Below are 22,338 nucleotides of genomic sequence, written 5' to 3'. Positions count from 1 at the left end.
AAAACTGGGGGTTGGATAGGAAGTTAGGGAGAAGCTGACTGGGTTTTGCTCAGGTAACATCTAGTGAGAGAAAGCGTTGCTTGGGAAGATTCAGGGGGGTCCCTGTCAGGGGTGGGATCTTGACAGAGGCCTAGCAAAGGACAGATCGTTACGAAGCCGTGCCTGCACCTCATTGCGGCGGCATCTTAAGAAAGGACACGAAGCGAAGTATATTGTGGAGAAGTGAGAAACGAGATCACAGCACAAAGGCGATAGAACCAGTAGGAGTCGTGCCCCAAGATCAGCAACATCCTTCTGAGGCGCGTAGCCGGCGGCCGGAACACCGAGGAAGTAATAGGCTCTACGCATTACTTTGAACTACGGCAGGGCAGTTAACTTTAGGTTGGCTGTCTCACCTTTTACACCTAATGAAGACAACGGAGGCAATTGTGGGAGAGGGGCGTCTCTAGGGTCCCTATAAAATAGCTCCAGGCCTACCCCATCATACGGGTGCATCCTATCCATATCATCTGGGGGACAGAGAGAAAGAACAGAAACATACACGACAGTTGTGAGGACTATCCCGTGGTGCTCAGCAGGGAAGTACTACAACACCCAGGCGCTAGTAGGTAGGCTACTGATTTCCACCTGCAAAGGGAACTCTGAATGTGCCTTCGGACCGGCCGGTCTCAGCCAGCCCTGTTAGCAGTGCTCTGGATTGCGGATGCCGAAGCCTTCAGTAAAGAGGTAAAGAGACTGCAACCCTGTGTCCTTGTCATTTACTGCGACCTACACCATCACCTACACCTTTAATTGGGCGCCCCTTAGCAGGGCCACGGACCGGGTCGGGCTACCGTGACATTCCCAGAACCGAGAGACCCGGTACCAAGTACCCCGCTGCCCTGCGCTTGGGGGCCGCTCCACATGTGGTTGCAACAAAACTAAACTTAAAAAGGAGACCATTATACCAGTTTTATGTTCTTGTTACTATCCAGTTACTTTTATCCTGATTTTAGATCATACATAGTTACTTAGGTATTTCTCTTGCTGGTAGTGCAGCACTTACCTTCTTCAAGCCATTTCTTAAAGTCCTCGCCAAGAACTTCTATTTCATCTACTTTTTCAGTGTCATGAACTTTGTAAATATAGCTGTCCGCCTTTAGATCAACCTGACTCACAGCAATTTCTGGGGAAAATTAAAGTTACATAAATCTCAGTGTAAAGCATTCAAGTATAAGACATATAAAGTTTCATGCTTTCTAAGAAGGCACCTCGATCCTTTACAGCAGTGGTCCACAACCTTCCTTTCCTTGAGAGCCACATAAAGCTCTGATATTTGCGAGCTACATTCAGCTATATCCCTCCTAATTACACCATAATGGCGCCAAGAACCCCAAACTCCCCATATAATGATGTGGTATTCCAGGACAAAGTCTGCTGCTGGATGAAGCCGCTGTCATGTGCCACATGTATGCCACACCACAAACTTTGTCTGACCTACCCCCTACAATAGGGAATGGTAGGGCCTAAACGGTGAGTACTGCCATGCTACTAGGGTGTCACCACCCATGTAGGTCCCTCCGGTGTAGCATTACTGCGTTCCAGCCGCCCTGAGAAGCCCTAAACTGGCTTGTTTCATAAGAAGAAGACACCTTCTTTCATAAGCACAATATACAGTGTAACCTGTACCGTGAATTACTGCCACTTTACCTTTAAGTGACAGACACTGTACCCTGTTCTATCCTTCAGTGAAATATTAAATTTACAAGTTCGCCCTTGATTCTGGCTACTTTAAAATGCAAGAACAACTCCAACAACTGCACAGGAGTGCCCCTAGGGGGTCTTATATTATTTCTATAAGTGCCACCTCCCGCTATTGACAACTGTTGTAGACAAGGTGGAAGTGTTTAGATGTCCAGCAACCCATTTCAGTTGTCATGACATTAAAATCCACTGCCAGTGGAACCACATGTCCTAGTTGGCCCCTCTGCAAAATCTGGTACATATCCCATGGCTCACGGTAATGACAACTTGAAAGCTTGCCCACAGAAAGTGCACCAAAACCTTGTGACCCCACTTCATTATACACAGTATACTTCCAGGGGTTCCCACTTTAGTCCCTTTCGGTATTTTTGCATTGAGCACATTCGCCACACTTTCGCACCCAGCTTCAAGCACCCCTCTAACTAACCATATGAAGGCCTTCTCTGTATAAATGTTTGCTAACGCACCAAGCTACCAGATCGACATGAGTCACACAGTATGGGCCAACTAGCCACGTGTCTCCAGCACTGGCAGACACAGACACTGCACAAGAACAATATATGGGAACTTTGCAGCCCAAGAGCTTCTAAAAATGCAACACTGCACCTGTTTTGGAGGTAGAAATGGGCCCCCTTTGTCCGTTGGGCCCCTGTGCGGCTGCACAGGTTTTACCAATGATCTGTTTGCCCCTGGTCTCCAAAGCCAAAGGTCGGAGATGCCTGCCTTAAAGTATTGAGGTTCATATGATTACCCCCAACGCTGTGATACGGAAGGGGGCATTTCTTTCACCCTAACTTCTGGTAAAGCAACAAACACTTGAGCTCTATAAGGGGTTTGTATAAAAGAAAGAAAATATTTGGGGGTAAGAAGACAATGCTTAAAGTTTGCCTGTGAATTAATCATTAGTCAGAGGGCATGAGTAACAAAAATAGAGGCATAAAAGCATATTTTATGTTGCATGATGGCATAAAATGAATAATTGGGTAATTTTTCATCTCCCTCCTTACAAAAGGACCAGGCAAATGTTTCCCGGTGTCTCCATTACTCAACACTTAAAATAAGCTTCCTATATTAAACTTTGTCTATTCACCATATGAAGGGGTGTCACAGCTGAACTTGAAAATTAAAAAAAAAGTCTTAATAAGGTAAGTTGTAGCCAGGGCCGGACTGGCCATAGGGCACTTCTGGCAAATGCCAGAAGGGCCGGTGCCAGTGGTGGGCCGCTCAATCCGCCGCCCCCGCCGTCGCATTCAACTATACCGGCGTATAGACGCCGGTACAGTTGAATGCAATGATGGAGGAGAGCGTCTACAGACGCTCCTCTCCCATCATTCCCCGCTCTGCCTCTGACACTGCGGGTGCGCGATGATGTCATATCATCGCGCACCTGCTGTGTCCCGGGCAGACTGCAGCTGCTGAGACAGGAGCAGGAACCAGGAAGCAACGCTGGGCACGAGGAGAGGTGAGGAGAGTTTTTTTTTTTTCTGGACTGTGGGGCCATTCTCGGAGGAGGTGAGGGGAGGAAGAGAAGAGATGTGGGCTGTATATAGTTATCTGTGGGCTGTGCTCTGTGCTGTATACTGCTGTGGGCTGTATATAGCTCTCTGTGGGCTGTGCTCTGTGCTGTATACTACTGTGGGCTGTATATAGTACTCTGTGGGCTGTGCTCTGTGCTGTATACTACTGTGGGCTGTATATAGTTATCTGTGGGCTGTGCTCTGTGCTGTATACTGCTGTGGGCTGTATATAGTTATCTGTGGGCTGTGCTCTGTGCTGTATACTGCTGTGGGCTGTATATAGTTATCTGTGGGCTGTGCTCTGTGCTGTATACTGCTGTGGGCTGTATATAGTTATCTGTGGGCTGTGCTCTGTGCTGTATACTACTGTGGGCTGTATATAGTTATCTGTGGGCTGTGCTGTATACTACTGTGGGCTGTATATAGCTCTCTGTGGGCTGTGCTCTGTGCTGTATACTACTGTGGGCTGTATATAGTTATCTGTGGGCTGTGCTCTGTGCTGTATACTGCTGTGGGCTGTATATAGTTATCTGTGGGCTGTGCTCTGTGCTGTATACTGCTGTGGGCTGTATATAGTTATCTGTGGGCTGTGCTGTATACTGCTGTGGGCTGTATATAGTTATCTGTGGGCTGTGCTCTGTGCTGTATACTGCTGTGGGCTGTATATAGTTATCTGTGGGCTGTGCTCTGTGCTGTATACTGCTGTGGGCTGTATATAGTTATCTGTGGGCTGTGCTCTGTGCTGTATACTGCTGTGGGCTGTATATAGTTCTCTGTGGGCTGTGCTCTGTGCTGTATACTACTGTGGGCTGTATATAGTACTCTGTGGGCTGTGCTCTGTGCTGTATACTGCTGTGGGCTGTATATAGCTCTCTGGGCTGTGCTCTGTGCTGTATACTACTGTGGGCTCTGTGCTATATATAGTACTCTGTGGGCTGTATATAGTTCTCTGTGGGCTGTGCTCTGTGCTGTATATAGCTCTCTGTGGGCTGTGCTCTGTGCTGTATACTACTGTGGGCTGTATATAGCTCTCTGTGGGCTGTGCTCTGTGCTGTATACTACTGTGGGCTGTATATAGCTCTCTGTGGGCTGTGCTCTGTGCTGTATACTACTGTGGGCTGTATATAGCTCTCTGTGGGCTGTGCTCTGTGCTGTATACTACTGTGGGCTGTATATAGCTCTCTGTGGGCTGTGCTCTGTGCTGTATACTGCTGTGTGCTCTGTGCTATATATAGTACTCTGTGGGCTGTGCTGTATACTACTGTGTGCTATATATAGTTCTCTGGGCTGTGCTCTGTGCTGTATACTACTGTGTGCTCTGTGCTATATATAGTACTCTGTGGGCTGTGCTCTGTGCTGTATACTACTGTGTGCTATATATAGTTCTCTGGGCTGTGCTCTGTGCTGTATACTACTGTGGGCTGTATATAGTACTCTGTGGGCTGTGCTCTGTGCTGTATACTACTGTGGGCTGTATATAGTACTCTGTGGGCTGTGCTGTATACTACTGTGGGCTGTATATAGTACTCTGTGGGCTGTGCTCTGTGCTGTATACTACTGTGGGCTGTATATAGTACTCTGTGGGCTGTGCTCTGTGCTGTATACTACTGTGGGCTGTATATAGCTCTCTGTGGGCTGTGCTCTGTGCTGTATACTACTGTGTGCTCTGTGCTATATATAGTACTCTGTGGGCTGTGCTCTGTGCTGTATACTACTGTGTGCTATATATAGTTCTCTGGGCTGTGCTCTGTGCTGTATACTACTGTGGGCTGTATATAGTACTCTGTGGGCTGTGCTCTGTGCTGTATACTACTGTGGGCTGTATATAGTACTCTGTGGGCTGTGCTCTGTGCTGTATACTACTGTGGGCTGTATATAGTTATCTGTGGGCTGTGCTCTGTGCTGAATGCTACTGTGGGCTGTATATAGTTCTCTGTGGGCTGTGCTCTGTGCTGTATATAGTTCTCTGTGGGCTGTGCTCTGTGCTGTATACTACTGTGGGCTGTATATAGTTCTCTGTGGGCTGTGCTCTGTGCTGTATACTACTGTGGGCTGTATATAGTTCTCTGTGGGCTGTGCTCTGTGCTGTATACTACTGTGTGCTGTATATAGTTCTCTGGGCTGTGCTGTATATAGTACTCTGTGGGCTGTGCTGTATATAGTACTCTGTGGGCTGTGCTGTATATAGTACTCTGTGGGCTGTGCTGTGTATAGTACTCTGTGGGCTGTGCTGTATATAGTACTCTGTGGGCTGTGCTGTGTATAGTACTCTGTGGGCTGTGCTGTATATAGTACTCTGTGGGCTGTGCTGTATATAGTACTCTCTGGGCTGTGCTGTATATAGTACTCTCTGGGCTGTGCTGTATATAGTACTCTCTGGGCTGTGCTTTATATAGTACTCTGGGCTGTGCTGTATATAGTACTCTGGGCTGTGCTTTATATAGTTCTCTGTGGGCTGTGCTGTATATAGTTCTCTGTGGGCTGTGCTGTATATAGTTCTCTGTGGGCTGTGCTGTATATATTACTTTGTGGGCTGTGCTGTATATATTACTTTGTGGGCTGTGCTGTATATATTACTCTGTGGGCTGTGCTGTATACTACTGTGTGGACTGTGCTGTATACTTCTACGTGGGCTGTGCTGTATACTACTGTGTGGGCTGTGCTGTATACTACTGTGTGGTCTGTGCTGTATACTACTGTGTGGTCTGTGCTGAATACTGCTGTGTGGGCTGTGTTATCTACTACGCGAGCTGTGCTATAGTATGCAGGCTGTGCTGTATACTATGCGGTTTGTGCTATATAATATGCGGGCTTTGCTATATACTATGGGGAGTATATTATATTCTATGGGGGAGGCCATGTTATGTACTATGTGGCTGTGTTATATACTATTGTGGGGGTATATTATATTCTATGGGGGAGGCTGCGTTATATACTATGGGGGGCTGCATTATATTCTATGGGGGGCTACATTATATATTATGGGGAGGTGGGCTGTATTATATTCTATGGGGGTTACATACTCTGGGGTGGCTGCATTATACTCTGTGCGGTGGCTGCATTATACTCTGGGGTGGCTGCATTATACTCTGGGGTGGCTGCATTATACTCTGGGGTGGCTGCATTATACTATATGTGGGCTGCATTATACTGTATCGAGGACTATGGGGAATACGTTATACTATATGAAGAACTATGGGGTGCATTATACTATGGGAAGTGAATTGTACTACATGGATGACTGTGGCGGTGCATTATACTATATGGAGCACTATGAGGATTGTATTATGCTATATGGAGGACTATGAGGATTGTATTATGCTATATGGAGGACTATGAGGAGTGTATTATACTATGTGGAGGACTGAGCAGTGTATTTTAATATATGGAGGACTATAGGGAGTGTATTATACTATATGGAGGACTATGGAGCACATTATAATATATGGAGGACTATGGGGTGTATTTTACTAAACAAGTAAAATGCTGCATATTCGGATTGTTTTTGCTGGAACAAAAAGCCTTGTTGTCAGCAGCACATTGCCAGTGTAAACTGTAGATGTGCTGCTGAAAACATGATACTGTATGGTGATCTGTTAGTGATCTATTAGTGATCGTTCTGTCTCATCATTATTCCTCAGCTGGTGGAAAGAGGCCGGGAAACAAGCGTGGAACAACTTCAGTATTGTCGATCAAACTCGTTTAGCGGCCTGAGATCAGCGCACGTAAATACAACAGAAAGGCTTCTGTGTGATGTGCAATATGTTAGCATTTGGGGACCCATTTTAAACTTTGCCTAGGGCCCCACTTTGCCTAAAACCGGCCCTGCCTACAAGTGTACAAAGATATTATACAGTCACCATGTGACAAGTGGGCCTGTGTAACTTCAAATGCCAGGGCTGAATTTTAGTCCCAGTCCGGCCCTGGTTGTAGCCGCCATTTAATATTTTGTTTTGGTGGGGTCTGGGTCCTAAGATCCCCACAAATGCTCAAAGGAAAAGGTGTAAACTAGCTAGAAATATCAACATTTTTCTTAAAGTTTAACTCTTCTTTAATATACATAGATATTACAATGATCCACTAACCAATGTTCTTGTGATGTATTAAGACTTCTTTTTTCTTATCAGAGAGAAGTTGGACGAAGTTACAGGCCATTTTCTCCACTGTTTTAATGATGGTCATTGGTCCTTTGATGATCTAAAATGTAACGTTTCCCATAGTTATTTCAATTTCATTCAAAATTTGCGTCACAACAACATCAACATTTTCTTAAGAAATATATTAAATTTTACCGGAGTAACTTCTGACCAAACTTCTGGATCATGTTGTTCAAGAAGTTCCCCAGTGACATGAACAAAATGTTGACTCAGTTCTTCCAGAGTTTCTTTGCTGTCGTGCATATCCACATCTGAGACTTCCTTCAAAAACTGGATGATGCCCAAAACGTCTACCAAGTCCAGAGGACTTTCTTCCATTTCTAGACCTCGTTCAATGGCCTGAAGGCATTCCAAAGCCTCTGGTGCAGTAAAATGGGTGATGTCACTAGTAAGTGGGTTTTCAGGAATCTAAAAAAGAAAAACCCATGTAATTTATGTACCGTACATGTCAGGTCCACCACAGTGGAAACTGCTAAACGTTGCTACCTCTCTACCCCTGCGTTCTACCACCTTTTTTTTGGAAGGGGGATGATCTCAGGGTCAGATCAAAGTTGGTGGTGACTCTTGTCCAAAGTTTTCAAAATATGAGGAACGACAAGGACAAAAGATTATTTACAGTATAAGATTGCTTATTTTTGTTTATATATTCTTTTGATACGGCATTATTGTCTGTACATGTGCATTGCACTTTTCTTCTCTACTGAATACTACTTGACATCACTTTAAGGATAATATCATCCATTCATACTTATCTGGGATATCTACCACATTTACGTCGTTCGATTGGTTGTCATGCCAATCATAAGGGCTGTATTTCAGTGCCATTTTTGGCTTAGGTGACATGATATGTATGTATATGTATATATATATATATATATATATATATATATATATATACTGCACTGAAATACAACCCTTATGCTTGGCATGACAACCAATCGAACGACGTAAATGTGGTAGATATCCCAGATAAGTATGAATATATATAACATTCTGAGAATGTTTATTCAAGACATATTATACTTCATGTTACTGGTAAACTTAATTTGATATGACTTGCGTTTATTTGTGGAAAATAAAATGGAAATTTGGCGAAAATGTTGAACATTTTGCAATTTTCAAAATTTTAATTTTTATGCCCTTAAAATCAGAGAGTCATATCACACAAAATAGCTAATACATAACATTTCCCGTATGTCTACTTTACATCAGCACAATTTTGGAAACTTTTTTTTTTTTTTTTTTTATAGGAAGTTAGAAGGGTTAAAAGTTAACCAGCGATTTCTCATTTTTGCAACACCATTTTTTTTTTCTAGGGACCACCTCATATTTGAAGTGACTGAGGGGTGTACATGACAAAAAATACCCAAAATTGACACCATTCAAATACTGTACCCCTCAATATACTCAATACCACGTTCAAGAAGTTTGTTAACCCTTCAGGTGCTTCACAGGAATTTTTGGAATGTGGAAGGAAAAAATAAACATTTACTTTTCTTTCACAAAAATTTTCCATTAGACCTAATTTTTATTTTTTTTTACTTTCGCAAGGGTAACAGGAAAAAATTGACCCTACAATTTGTTGTGAAATTTCTCCTGAGCATGCTGGTGCAGCGCCCCCACCGCCGCAGGGCCGAGGGGTACCCGGTACCGGGCCTCTGAGTCTCTGCTCCGGGGTTGTCACGGTGGCTAGGCCCGGTCCGTGACCCTGCCGAGGGGCGCACAGTGAATGATGTGGGTAAATGATGGTGGTGGTGCGATGCAGTAAATAACGAGGACACCAAGTTGCAGTCTCTTTACCTCTTTACTGAAGATCTCTGGGTCCTCAGTCCGGAATCCGGATAACCAGGCTGCGCAAGTCCGGCCGGTCCAATGGCACCTCCAGAGTTCTCTTAGCAGGTGGAAATCTGTGCCTTCCCTCTAGCGCTATGTGTTGCGGTCCTTCCCTGCTGTGCTTACGGAAAGTCCCCACAACTGTTGTGTCTGTTTCTTAAGTTCCCTCACAACTCGATTAGATGATGTTCTGCTAATCCTCCGTCCCTCCCTGATGTTACGGTTACGACGGCACCCGTTTGACGGGTAGGCTCGGAGCTCTTCCGGGACCCTAGAGTCGCCCCTCTCCACAAGTTGCCCCCCAAGACTGCATAGGTGATTTAAGTGAGACAGCCCGCCTTAGACTGACTGTCCTGCCGCTGTTTAGAGTATTGCTTGAAGCTGAATGTTATAATACTCCCTCGGCGTTCCGGCCACCGGTTTTGCGCCTCAGTAGGATGTTGCCTCGGTCTTACAGCACGACTCCTACTGGTATTCTCCTTATTGCTTGATCTCGTTTCTCACTCAGCACAATCTATCTTGCTTCTGATCCTTCCTTGGGCACCGCCGCTATCCTGAGCAGGCACGGTCCCGTTACGTTCGCTCTAGTTGCCAAGCCTCTGTCAGGTTCCCACCCCTGACAGAGACCCTACTGTATCTTCCCCCACAACACCCTCTGCCACAAGGTGTTGCCTGGTTCCAACCCAGTCAGCTTTCTGAACTAACTTCCTGCCTGACCCCCAGTTTACCCACTATGGTGGGGAGTGGCCTAGTGAATAGAACCCTTAGCTCCCCCTGGAGGCCCGACTGTGAAATGTATTGGTGTCTGTGATACCTGATCAGATGAACTCCTTCAGTGCCATCAGACGTACCATGCTCCCCTTAGTGGCGGAGCCACAGTACTGCAATGACCAGGACTCTGGGGCGCTGCACTCCCCCCTGGTTAAACACAGTACTCCGGGACTGAGAAGAAAACAACAATACAAGTTAGCAAAAAGACATACAGTTTTGTTGAGTGCAATAACAATAAGTATATTTGAACAGAGCTTCCCTTTATGGGAGGTGAGGACACTTGAACGTCACAAACATGGTTAAATATCATAGCAACATGCTATAAATAACTTTTCTTACCCAACCAGGTATTCTACTAGTACAAACTTTTGAACAATAACTTAACATTGCCTTTAAGGATGTACACTCTGAATCCGCTAAAGACCTTCTTATAATCACATTATAAGGCAATTTAACTTTTACATTCTCCTTCTTTAAATCTGCAGGACCGCCTGTCCTAACGGCACCAGACCTACTGCCTCTCCTTTCTTACAGGACCGCTCCTTTCAGCCCGAGCCTTCTGTCTTTTCAACTACTATACACAGTATAGAACATAACATTACTTTCAGTTTAAGAGCACCGAGCCATCTCTACATGACTCCTAGGAGGACTCAGGGTTCACCTTCTGTCCTCGTTGTCTATCAAAATTATCAAACATTTTCTATAGAACATTAAACCTTCTCATTATTTTTCTTACTGACATGTATGCTGGACACTACGTCTACCCCTACGGGCCCACTGCATCCTTCTTCTAGCTTTCACTTTCTTTCAGGGAACATCATCAGCATTTCTCTACAATTAACTAGTTGGATACATATAACTTTCTCTCGCAAACATTATCATCACGTTCTCTTTATCAAAACATTATTGCTATCTCTTAGCCTTTAAAGCAATACTATTCTTTAAGTGCAACAAATGAACATCCCCTTTAAGAGGGGACCAAGTCTCTATGAGGTAGCACATCTTCTCAAGCTACCAGTTCGTACTCAGCAAAGGCTGCGGTGCGGTATCTTCGCAAAGAGTCTCTCTTTAAGTAAAACCAGTAGGGAGCACCTTTAAGAAGGTGCAAACTATTTACAGAGAGTTTGTATCATGCATTGTTCATGATCCAGCAGTTCTTTCAGTGATGAATAAACAGGAAACAAAACAAAAAGCAGAAGAAGGGATCCCGGGTAAACAAAGGGATCCCTTTAAGAATAACCCAGGTCAGGTTTAAAGTAGCAAAAAGCAGGGAAACAAACAGTTAACTATGTACAGTTTCAGGTTTCCGAGGTTTAGTTGGACGGCTTCCAGGGCTGCACCTGGCACTTAACCCTTCCTGGCCTGGGAAAAGTGAGGTCCAGGGTTACACCCAGTGCTGGACAAACGCCGTTAATCCGTCTTTCATGTACGGTTAAATTATGCGCAGCGATGGAGGTCTGCGCAGCTTGAGTATGGGCATTTGCTGCAGCAGAGGTAGCGGCTGCTGCAAGATCAGTCACTGGAATGGAGACGGTCGTCAGGGCAGGGTCGTCCTTCATACCTGCTTCAGATGCGGTCCCTCCGGTGCCGGTCTGCTCTGCCTCCGCTGGGTTCCGGAATGCTGGCTGCAGGGCCTTGCGCTGCGGCGTTGTCATCTCCGTTTGCAGCATCTCGCTTTCCGGCAGGGCCTTGCTTTCTGGCTTCGGAGCGCTGTAACTTCCTTCTTGCTCCGGACCAGATGAGGCTGCCGACAGTTGTCTGGTGAGGCTCCCAATGATGGTCTTCTTCCACCCGGCCTCAGTGCTCAGCTGCATCTGCGGGAGTCGGTGGATCAGCTCGTCCGCTCCGGTCTGCAGGAGGGTCAGCGTCAACTATGGAGGTCTGACTGCGGTGCCTCTCCGGGTAGCTGGGGGAGTCCTCGGCTCCGACCCCACGCTCCGGCTCCGGGCGGCTGGCCATGGCGTCCTCCATGTCGCTGAATTCTTCTTCCTGGTCCTTTTCCCGCTCTCTCCTTCGTGGGCGGTTTCGTTTTCTCTGTCTCTGCTGTTATGACCCCAATGGCAGAGGGTCTCAAAAGTACATACCAAGTCTGCAAACACAAAAAACCAGCTCATAGGGCAGTGGTAACTGGGCTGACCATATATCTAATCCTAGCACCACAAATAGCAGCAGCCGGGGAACGTGCCTACGTTGGTTCTAGACGTCTCGCGCCAGCCGGAGAACTAACTAACCCTAGAAGGGAAAAGATAGACCTTTCTTGCCTCCAGAGAAAAGACCCCAAAAGTTGGATACAAGCCCCCAACAAATAATAACGGTGAGGTAAGGAGAAAAGACAAACGTAAGAATGAACTAGATATTTAGCAAAGAGAGGCCCACTGACTAATAGCAGAATATAGTAAGATGACTTATATGGTCAGCAAAAACCCTATCAAAATTTCCACGCTGGATATTCAAGAACCCCCAAACCGTCTAACGGCCCGGGGGGAGAACACCAGCCCCCTAGAGCTTCCAGCAAAATCAGGAATCACATTTAGTACAAGCTGGACAAAAAATAAGAGCAAAGCAAATAACCAAAAAACAAGGAAGCAGGACTTAGCTTAATTTTGCAAGATCCAAGACCAGCAGACAGGAGCAAACAGAAAGGAACTGATTACAACGATGCCAGGCACTGGACTGAGAAACCAGGAAGTTTATATAGCAACACCCCTGGACTAACGACCCAGGTGGGTGCCAAACTGAGGAAAGACAATCCCAGAGTCATATCACTAGTGACCACAAGAGGGAGCCAAAAAAGTCAATTCACAACAGTACCCCCCCTTTAAGGAGGGGTCACCGAACCCTCACCAAGACCACCAGGGCGATCAGGATGAGCAGCGTGAAAGGCACGAACTAAATCGGCCGCATGCACATCAGAGGCAACCACCCAGGAATTATCCTCCTGACCATAGCCCTTCCACTTGACCAGATACTGAAGCCTCCGCCTGGAGAGACGAGAATCCAAGATCTTCTCCACCACGTACTCCAACTCGCCCTCAACCAACACCGGAGCAGGAGGCTCAACAGAAGGAACCACAGGTACAACGTACCGCCGCAACAAAGACCTATGGAACACGTTGTGAATGGCAAACGACACCGGAAGATCCAAGCGAAAGGACACAGGATTAAGGATTTCCAATATCTTGTAAGGACCGATGAAGCGAGGCTTAAATTTAGGAGAGGAGACCTTCATAGGAACAAATCGAGAAGACAGCCATACCAAATCCCCAACACGAAGTCGGGGACCCACACCGCGGCGGCGGTTGGCAAAACGCTGAGCCTTCTCCTGTGACAACTTCAAGTTGTCCACCACATGATTCCAGATCCGCTGCAACCTATCCACCACGGAATCTACCCCAGGACAGTCAGAAGGCTCCACATGTCCCGAGGAAAAACGAGGATGGAAACCAGAGTTGCAAAAAAATGGCGAAACCAAAGTAGCGGAACTAGCCCGATTATTAAGGGCAAACTCAGCCAACGGCAAGAAGGTCACCCAATCATCCTGATCTGCAGAAACAAAACACCTCAAATAAGCCTCCAGAGTCTGATTAGTTCGCTCCATTTGTCCATTAGTCTGAGGATGAAAGGCAGACGAAAATGACAAATCAATGCCCATCTTAGCACAAAAGGATCGCCAGAACCTGGAAACAAACTGGGATCCTCTGTCAGACACAATATTCTCAGGAATGCCGTGTAAACGAACCACATTCTGAAAGAACAAAGGAACCAGATCGGAAGAGGAAGGCAGCTTAGGCAAAGATACCAAATGGACCATCTTGGAAAAGCGATCACATACCACCCAGATGACAGACATGCCCTGAGACACCGGAAGATCTGAAATTAAATCCATGGAAATGTGTGTCCAAGGCCTCTTCGGGACAGGCAAGGGCAAGAGCAACCCGCTGGCACGAGAACAGCAAGGCTTAGCTCGAGCACAAGTCCCACAGGACTGCACAAATGACCGCACATCCCGTGACAAGGAAGGCCACCAAAAGGACCTAGCCACCAGATCTCTGGTGCCAAAAATTCCCAGATGCCCTGCCAACACCGAGGAATGAACCTCGGAAATTACTCTGCTGGTCCACTTATCAGGAACAAACAGTCTGTCAGGTGGACAAGAGTCAGGTCTACCAGCCTGAAATCTCTGCAACACACGTCGCAAATCCGGAGAAATGGCTGACAGGATAACTCCCTCTTTGAGAATACCAACTGGTTCTGCGACTCCAGGAGAGTCAGGCACAAAGCTCCTTGAAAGAGCATCAGCCTTCACATTCTTTGAACCTGGTAAATACGAGACCACAAAGTCAAAACGGGAGAAAAACAATGACCAGCGGGCCTGTCTAGGATTCAGGCGTTTAGCAGACTCGAGATACATCAGATTTTTGTGATCAGTCAAGACCACCACACGATGCTTAGCACCCTCGAGCCAATGACGCCACTCCTCAAATGCCCACTTCATGGCTAACAACTCCCGATTGCCAACATCATAATTCCGCTCAGCAGGCGAAAACTTCCTAGAGAAAAAAGCACATGGTCTCATTACAGAGCAACCAGGGCCTCTCTGCGACAAAACGGCCCCTGCCCCAATCTCAGAAGCATCCACTTCAACCTGAAAGGGAAGTGAGACATCAGGCTGGCACAAAACAGGCGCCGAAGTAAACCGGCGCTTCAACTCTTGAAAGGCTTCCATGGCTGCAGGAGCCCAGTTAGCAACATCAGAACCTTTCTTGGTCATATCCGTCAAAGGTTTAACAACGCTAGAAAAATTAGCGATAAAACGACGGTAGAAGTTAGCAAAACCCAAGAACTTCTGAAGACTCTTAACTGACGTGGGTTGAGTCCAATCATGAATAGCTCGGACCTTGACTGGGTCCATCTCCACCGCAGAAGGGGAAAAAATAAAACCCAAAAAGGGAACCTTCTGTACTCCAAAGAGACACTTTGAGCCCTTAACAAACAAAGCATTCTCACGCAAAACCTGAAACACCATCCTGACCTGCTCTACATGCGAGTCCCAATCATCAGAAAAAAACAGAATATCATCCAGATAAACAATCATAAATTTATCCAGATACTTCCGGAAAATATCATGCATAAAGGACTGAAACACTGAAGGAGCATTAGAGAGCCCGAAAGGCATCACCAAGTACTCAAAATGACCTTCGGGCGTATTAAATGCAGTTTTCCATTCATCTCCTTGCTTAATGCGCACAAGGTTGTACGCACCACGAAGATCTATCTTGGTGAACCACTTGGCACCTTTAATCCGGGCAAACAAGTCCGACAACAGAGGCAAAGGATACTGAAATTTAACAGTGATTTTATTCAGAAGCCGATAGTCAATACAAGGTCTCAAAGATCCGTCCTTCTTGGCCACAAAAACCAAGAGGGGAAGAGGATGGACGGATATGCCCCTTCTCCAGAGATTCCTTGATATACGAACGCATTGCGGTATGCTCAGGTACAGACAGATTAAATAATCTTCCCTTAGGAAATTTACTACCTGGAATCAAATCTATAGCGCAGTCACAGTCCCTATGAGGAGGAAGAGCACTGGACCTGGACTCGCTGAATACATCCTGGTAATCAAACAAATACTCAGGAACTTCCGAAGGAGTAGAGGAAGCAATAGACACCGGCGGGGAATCACCATGAATTCCCTGACAGCCCCAACTTGACACAGACATTGCCTTCCAATCCAAGACTGGATTATGGGTCTGTAACCATGGCAGACCCAAAACGACCAAATCATGCATTTTATGCAGAACAAGAAAACGATTCACCTCCCGATGTTCAGGAGTCATGCACATGGTTACCTGTGTCCAAAACTGCGGTTTATTTTCCGCCAATGGCGTAGCATCAATACCTCTAAGAGGGATAGGATTTACCAACGGCTCAAGAACAAAACCACAGCGCTTGGCAAACGACAGATCCATAAGACTCAGGGCAGCACCTGAATCCACAAACGCCATAACAGGGTAGGAGGACAATGAGCAAATTAAAGTCACAGACAAAATAAATTTAGGTTGCAAATTACCAATGGCGACAGGACTAACAACCCTAGTTAGGCGTTTAGAGCATGCTGATATAACATGTGTAGAATCACCACAGTAAAAACACAACCCATTCTGACGTCTATGATTTTTCCGTTCATTTCTAGTCTGAATTCTACCACATTGCATTAAATCAGGTGTTTGTTCAGACAACACCACCAGAGGATTCGCGGCTTTGTGCTCCCGCAAACGCCGGTCAATTTGAATAGCCAGCGCCATGGAATCATTCAGACCTGTAGGAAAGGAGAAACCCACCATCACATTCTTAATGGCTTCAGAAAGGCCATTTCTGAAATTTGCGGCCAGAGCACACTCATTCCACTGAGTAAGCACGGACCATTTCCGAAATTTTTGGCAATACACTTCAGCTTCATCCTGACCCTGAGAAATAGCCAGCAAGGCTTTTTCTGCCTGAATTTCAAGATTGGGTTCCTCGTAAAGCAATCCGAGCGCCAGAAAAAACGCATCAATATTTGCCAATGCCGGATCTCCTGGCGCTAGCGAGAAGGCCCAATCCTGAGGGTCGCCCCGTAAGAAAGAGATAACAATTTTTACTTGCTGAGCTGAGTCTCCAGATGAACGGGGTCTCAGAGATAGAAACAATTTACAATTATTCCTGAAATTCCTAAACTTAAATCGGTCTCCAGAGAACAGTTCAGGAATAGGTATTTTAGGTTTAGACATTGGACTACTGGTAACAAAATCTTGTATGCCCTGCACACGAGCAGCAAGCTGATCCACACTTGTAATCAAAGTCTGGACATTCATGTCTGCAGCAAGCACAAGCCACTCAGAGGTAAAGGGGAGGAAAAAAGAGAGGAAAGAAAAAAAAAAAAAAACTCAGACTTTCCTTTCTTGTAATCCCACTTCTGCAATGCATTAAACATTCAACCTTGGCCTGGCATACTGTTATGACCCCAATGGCAGAGGGTCTCAAAAGTACATACCAAGTCTGCAAACACAAAAAAACAGCTCATAGGGCAGTGGTAACTGGGCTGACCATATATCTAATCCTAGCACCACAAATAGCAGCAGCCGGGGAACGTGCCTACGTTGGTTCTAGACGTCTCGCGCCAGCCGGAGAACTAACTAACCCTAGAAGGGAAAAGATAGACCTTTCTTGCCTCCAGAGAAAAGACCCCAAAAGTTGGATACAAGCCCCCAACAAATAATAACGGTGAGGTAAGGAGAAAAGACAAACGTAAGAATGAACTAGATATTTAGCAAAGAGAGGCCCACTGACTAATAGCAGAATATAGTAAGATGACTTATATGGTCAGCAAAAACCCTATCAAAATTTCCACGCTGGATATTCAAGAACCCCCGAACCGTCTAACGGCCCGGGGGGAGAACACCAGCCCCTTAGAGCTTCCAGCAAAATCAGGAATCACATTTAGTACAAGCTGGACAAAAAATAAGAGCAAAGCAAATAACCAAAAAACAAGGAAGCAGGACTTAGCTTAATTTTGCAAGATCCAAGACCAGCAGACAGGAGCAAACAGAAAGGAACTGATTACAACGATGCCAGGCACTGGACTGAGAAACCAGGAAGTTTATATAGCAACACCCCTGGACTAATGACCCAGGTGGGTGCCAAACTGAGGAAAGACAATCCCAGAGTCATATCACTAGTGACCACAAGAGTGAGCCAAAAAAGTCAATTCACAACACTCTGCCCACCATTGAGGATCAGGAGGCGGATCTCGGCTGCTGACGGACACGTCCTCAAGGGGCCGAGATACTTAGACTGGGCGGCCATTGTCTTTCGCGCTCTCCAGCTTGTTCACGCCCACTTCCACGCCCTTCTTCTTCTCCTGCGCTCTCCTCAGCGCTGTAATGGCGGCGGATTTTGGCGGGGAATGGCGCAGCACAGTCTTTACAATAAAGTACAGTCCAAGCACAATAAATCACAGTTCCAAGGCACACATGACCCGATTCTTCAGGCTTAAATAGATCCTGTTCGTGACGCCAAATATTGCAGCGCCCCCACCGCCGCAGGGCCGAGGGGTACCCGGTACCGGGCCTCTGAGTCTCTGCTCCGGGGTTGTCACGGTGGCTAGGCCCGGTCCGTGACCCTGCCGAGGGGCGCACAGTGAATGATGTGGGTAAATGATGGTGGTGGTGCGATGCAGTAAATAACGAGGACACCAAGTTGCAGTCTCTTTACCTCTTTACTGAAGATCTCTGGGTCCTCAGTCCGGAATCCGGATAACCAGGCTGCGCAAGTCCGGCCAGTCCAATGGCACCTCCAGAGTTCTCTTAGCAGGTGGAAATCTGTGCCTTCCCTCTAGCGCTATGTGTTGCGGTCCTTCCCTGCTGTGCTTACGGAAAGTCCCCACAACTGTTGTGTCTGTTTCTTAAGTTCCCTCACAACTCGATTAGATGATGTTCTGCTAATCCTCCGTCCCTCCCTGATGTTACGGTTAGGACGGCACCCGTTTGACAGGTAGGCTCGGAGCTCTTCCGGGACCCTAGAGTCGCCCCTCTCCACAAGTTGCCCCCCAAGACTGCATAGGTGATTTAAGTGAGACAGCCCGCCTTAGACTGACTGTCCTGCCGCTGTTTAGAGTATTGCTTGAAGCTGAATGTTATAATACTCCCTCGGCGTTCCGGCCACCGGTTTTGCGCCTCAGTAGGATGTTGCCTCGGTCTTACAGCACGACTCCTACTGGTATTCTCCTTATTGCTTGATCTCGTTTCTCACTCAGCACAATCTATCTCGCTTCTGATCCTTCCTTGGGCACCGCCGCTATCCTGAGCAGGCACGGTCCCGTTACGTTCGCTCTAGTTGCCAAGCCTCTGTCAGGATCCCACCCCTGACAGAGACCCTACTGTATCTTCCCCCACAACACCCTCTGCCACAAGGTGTTGCCTGGTTCCAACCCAGTCAGCTTTCTGAACTAACTTCCTGCCTGACCCCCAGTTTACCCACTATGGTGGGGAGTGGCCTAGTGAATAGAACCCTTAGCTCCCCCTGGAGGCCCGACTGTGAAATGTATTGGTGTCTGTGATACCTGATCAGATGAACTCCTTCAGTGCCATCAGACGTACCATGCTCCCCTTAGTGGCGGAGCCACAGTACTGCAATGACCAGGACTCTGGGGCGCTGCACTGGTACCCCATATGTGGAGGAAATCTACTGCTTGGGCGCATGGCAGGGCATGGAAGGGGAGGAGCGCCATTTCTCTTTTTGAATGTAAAATTTACTGGAATAATTAGCAGACACCATGTCGCGTTTGAAGAGCCCCTGATGTGTATAAACAGTGGAAACCCCCAACAACTGATACAATTTTGTAAACGAGACCCCTTAGGGAACTTATCTAGGTGTGTGTCATGGTTCCCAATGGCAGGGGAACGTCAGGACACATAAATAACGAACGAGCTCTTGGGTGATGGAATCTCGAGCTGACCGTGAGCTAAACCTACCACACAACTAATAGTGGCCGGGGGCGTGCCTACGTTTTATCCCTAGACGTCTCTCGCCAGCCGGAGAACTAACTTACCCTAGTAGAGGAAAAAACAGACCTGGCTTACCTCTAGGGAAATTCCCCCAAAAAGGAGACAGAAGCCCCCCACATATATTGACGGTGAGTTCAGAGGAAAAGACATACGCAGTATGAAGGTAGGTTCAGCAAAGCGAGGTCCGCTTACTAGATAGTAGAAAGATACAAAAGGGAACTGCACGGTCAGCTGAAAACCCTTTTAAAATACCATCCTGAAATTACTTTAAAACTCATGTGTCAACTCATGACACCGGAGTGGTAATTTCAGCCCACAAGAGCTTCCAGCTACAGAGAATGACTTAACTGTAAACTGGAACAAAAATGCAAACAAACTTAGGACTAAGAGTCCAACTTAGCTGATCAGTAGTCTAGGAGCAGGAACATACAACAGAAAGGCTCTGGTTACATTGATGGCCGGCAAGGCAATGACTGAAGAGCAGGATTAAATAGGAACTCCCCACTACTGATGAAAACAGGTGAACTGAGAAAGAAAACACACCCGAGTCACCAGTACCACTAGCCACCACCAGAAGGAGCCCAAAAGCAGATTCACAACAGTACCCCCCCCCCTCAAGGAGGGGGCACCGAACCCTCACAAGAACCACCAGGGTGATCCGGATGAGCCCTATGAAAGGCACGAACCAAATCAGAGGCGTGAACATCAGAAGCAGTTACCCAAGAATTATCTTCTTGACCATAGCCCTTCCACTTAACCAGATATTGTAGTCTCCGTCTGGAAATACGGGAGTCCAAGATTTTTTCTACAACATACTCCAATTCACCCTCAACCAGCACAGGAGCAGGAGGCTCGGTAGAAGGAACAACCGGCACCTCATACCTCCGCAACAACGACCGATGGAAGACATTATGGATAGCGAAAGATGCCGGAAGGTCTAAACGAAAGGATACAGGGTTAAGAATCTCCAAAATCCTATAAGGACCGATGAACCGAGGCTTAAACTTAGGAGAAGAAACCCTCATAGGAACAAAACGGGAAGACAACCACACCAAGTCCCCAACACGAAGACGAGGACCAACACGACGACGGCGGTTAGCAAAATGCTGAGTCTTCTCCTGGGACAACTTCAAATTGTCCACCACCTGTCCCCAAATCCGATGCAACCTATCCACCATAGTATCCACTCCAGGACAATCCGAAGACTCCACCTGACCGGAAGAAAAACGAGGGTGAAACCCCGAATTGCAAAAGAAAGGGGAAACCAAAGTGGCAGAACTAGCCCGATTATTGAGGGCAAACTCTGCCAACGGCAAAAAGGCAACCCAGTCATCCTGATCCGCAGACACAAAACACCTCAAATAAGTCTCCAAGGTCTGATTAGTTCGCTCAGTCTGGCCATTAGTCTGAGGATGGAACGCAGACGAAAGAGACAAATCAATGCCCATCCTAGCACAGAATGCCCGCCAAAATCTAGACACGAACTGGGTCCCCCTGTCAGAAACGATATTTTCCGGAATACCATGCAAGCGAACCACATTTTGAAAAAACAGAGGAACCAATTCGGATGAGGAAGGCAACTTCGGCAAGGGTACCAAATGAACCATCTTTGAAAAACGGTCACACACCACCCAGATGACAGACATTTTCTGAGAAGCAGGGAGATCAGAAATAAAATCCATAGAGATGTGAGTCCAAGGCCTCTTCGGAATAGGCAAGGATAACAACAATCCGCTAGCCCGAGAACAACAAGGCTTGGCCCGAGCACAAACATCACAAGACTGCACAAAAACTCGTACGTTTCGAGACAGGGAAGGCCACCAGAAGGACCTAGCCACCAAATCCCTAGTGCCAAAGATTCCAGGATGACCTGCCAACGCAGAAGAATGAACCTCCGAGATGACTCTACTGGTCCAATCATCAGGAACAGTCTACCAGGCGGGCAACGATCAGGTCTATCCGCCTGAAACTCCTGCAAAGCCTGTCGCAGGTCTGGGGAAACAGCAGATAATATCACCCCATCCTTAAGGATACCTGTAGGTTCAGAATCACCAGGGGAATCAGGCTCAAAACTCCTAGAAAGGGCATCTGCCTTCACATTTTTAGAACCTGGTAGGTATGAGACCACAAAATTAAACCGAGAGAAAAACAACGACCAACGCGCCTGTCTAGGATTCAGGCGCTTGGCAGACTCAAGATAAATCAGATTCTTGTGATCGGTCAATACCACCACCTGATGTCTAGCCCCCTCCAGGCAATGACGCCACTCCTCAAAAGCCCACTTCATAGCCAAAAGCTCCCGATTACCAATATCATAGTTTCGCTCGGCGGGCGAAAATTTTCGAGAAAAGAACGCACAAGGTCTCATCACGGAGCAGTCGGAACTTTTCTGCGACAAAACCGCCCCAGCTCCAATCTCGGAAGCGTCGACCTCAACCTGAAAAGGAAGAGCAACATCAGGCTGACGCAACACAGGGGCAGAAGAAAAGCGGCGCTTAAGCTCCCGAAAGGCCTCCACAGCAGCAGGGGACCAATCAGCAACATCAGCACCCTTTTTAGTCAAATCAGTCAAAGGTTTAGCAACATCCGAAAAACCAGTTATAAATCGACGATAAAAATTAGCAAAGCCCAAGAATTTCTGAAGGCTCTTAAGAGAAGTAGGTTGCGTCCAATCACAAATAGCCCGAACCTTGACAGGATCCATCTCAATGGAAGAAGGGGAAAAAATGTACCCCAAAAAAGAAATCTTTTGAACCCCAAAAATACACT

At 46.8% G+C, this 22,338-nt stretch overlaps 1 protein-coding gene across 1 annotated transcript in view; it reads right to left on the bottom strand.

The window, feature by feature from the left end:
• Nucleotides 1-22,338, bottom strand: part of ADGRD2 (adhesion G protein-coupled receptor D2) — a 385,952-nt gene that overhangs the window by 308,293 nt on the left and 55,321 nt on the right. The window contains exons 8-10 of the mRNA XM_077283561.1: nucleotides 7,553-7,825; nucleotides 7,346-7,457; nucleotides 1,046-1,165 (exon numbers count right to left, since the gene is read on the bottom strand). Coding sequence (XP_077139676.1) covers nucleotides 1,046-1,165; nucleotides 7,346-7,457; nucleotides 7,553-7,825 — 505 coding nt within the window. The remainder of the gene's footprint in view (nucleotides 1-1,045; nucleotides 1,166-7,345; nucleotides 7,458-7,552; nucleotides 7,826-22,338) is intronic.

Source organism: Ranitomeya variabilis, chromosome 2 (genome assembly GCF_051348905.1).
Source record: "Ranitomeya variabilis isolate aRanVar5 chromosome 2, aRanVar5.hap1, whole genome shotgun sequence".
In the NCBI taxonomy this organism is placed as follows: Eukaryota; Metazoa; Chordata; class Amphibia; order Anura; family Dendrobatidae; genus Ranitomeya; species Ranitomeya variabilis.
This window is presented reverse-complemented; position numbering and strand designations above follow the sequence as displayed.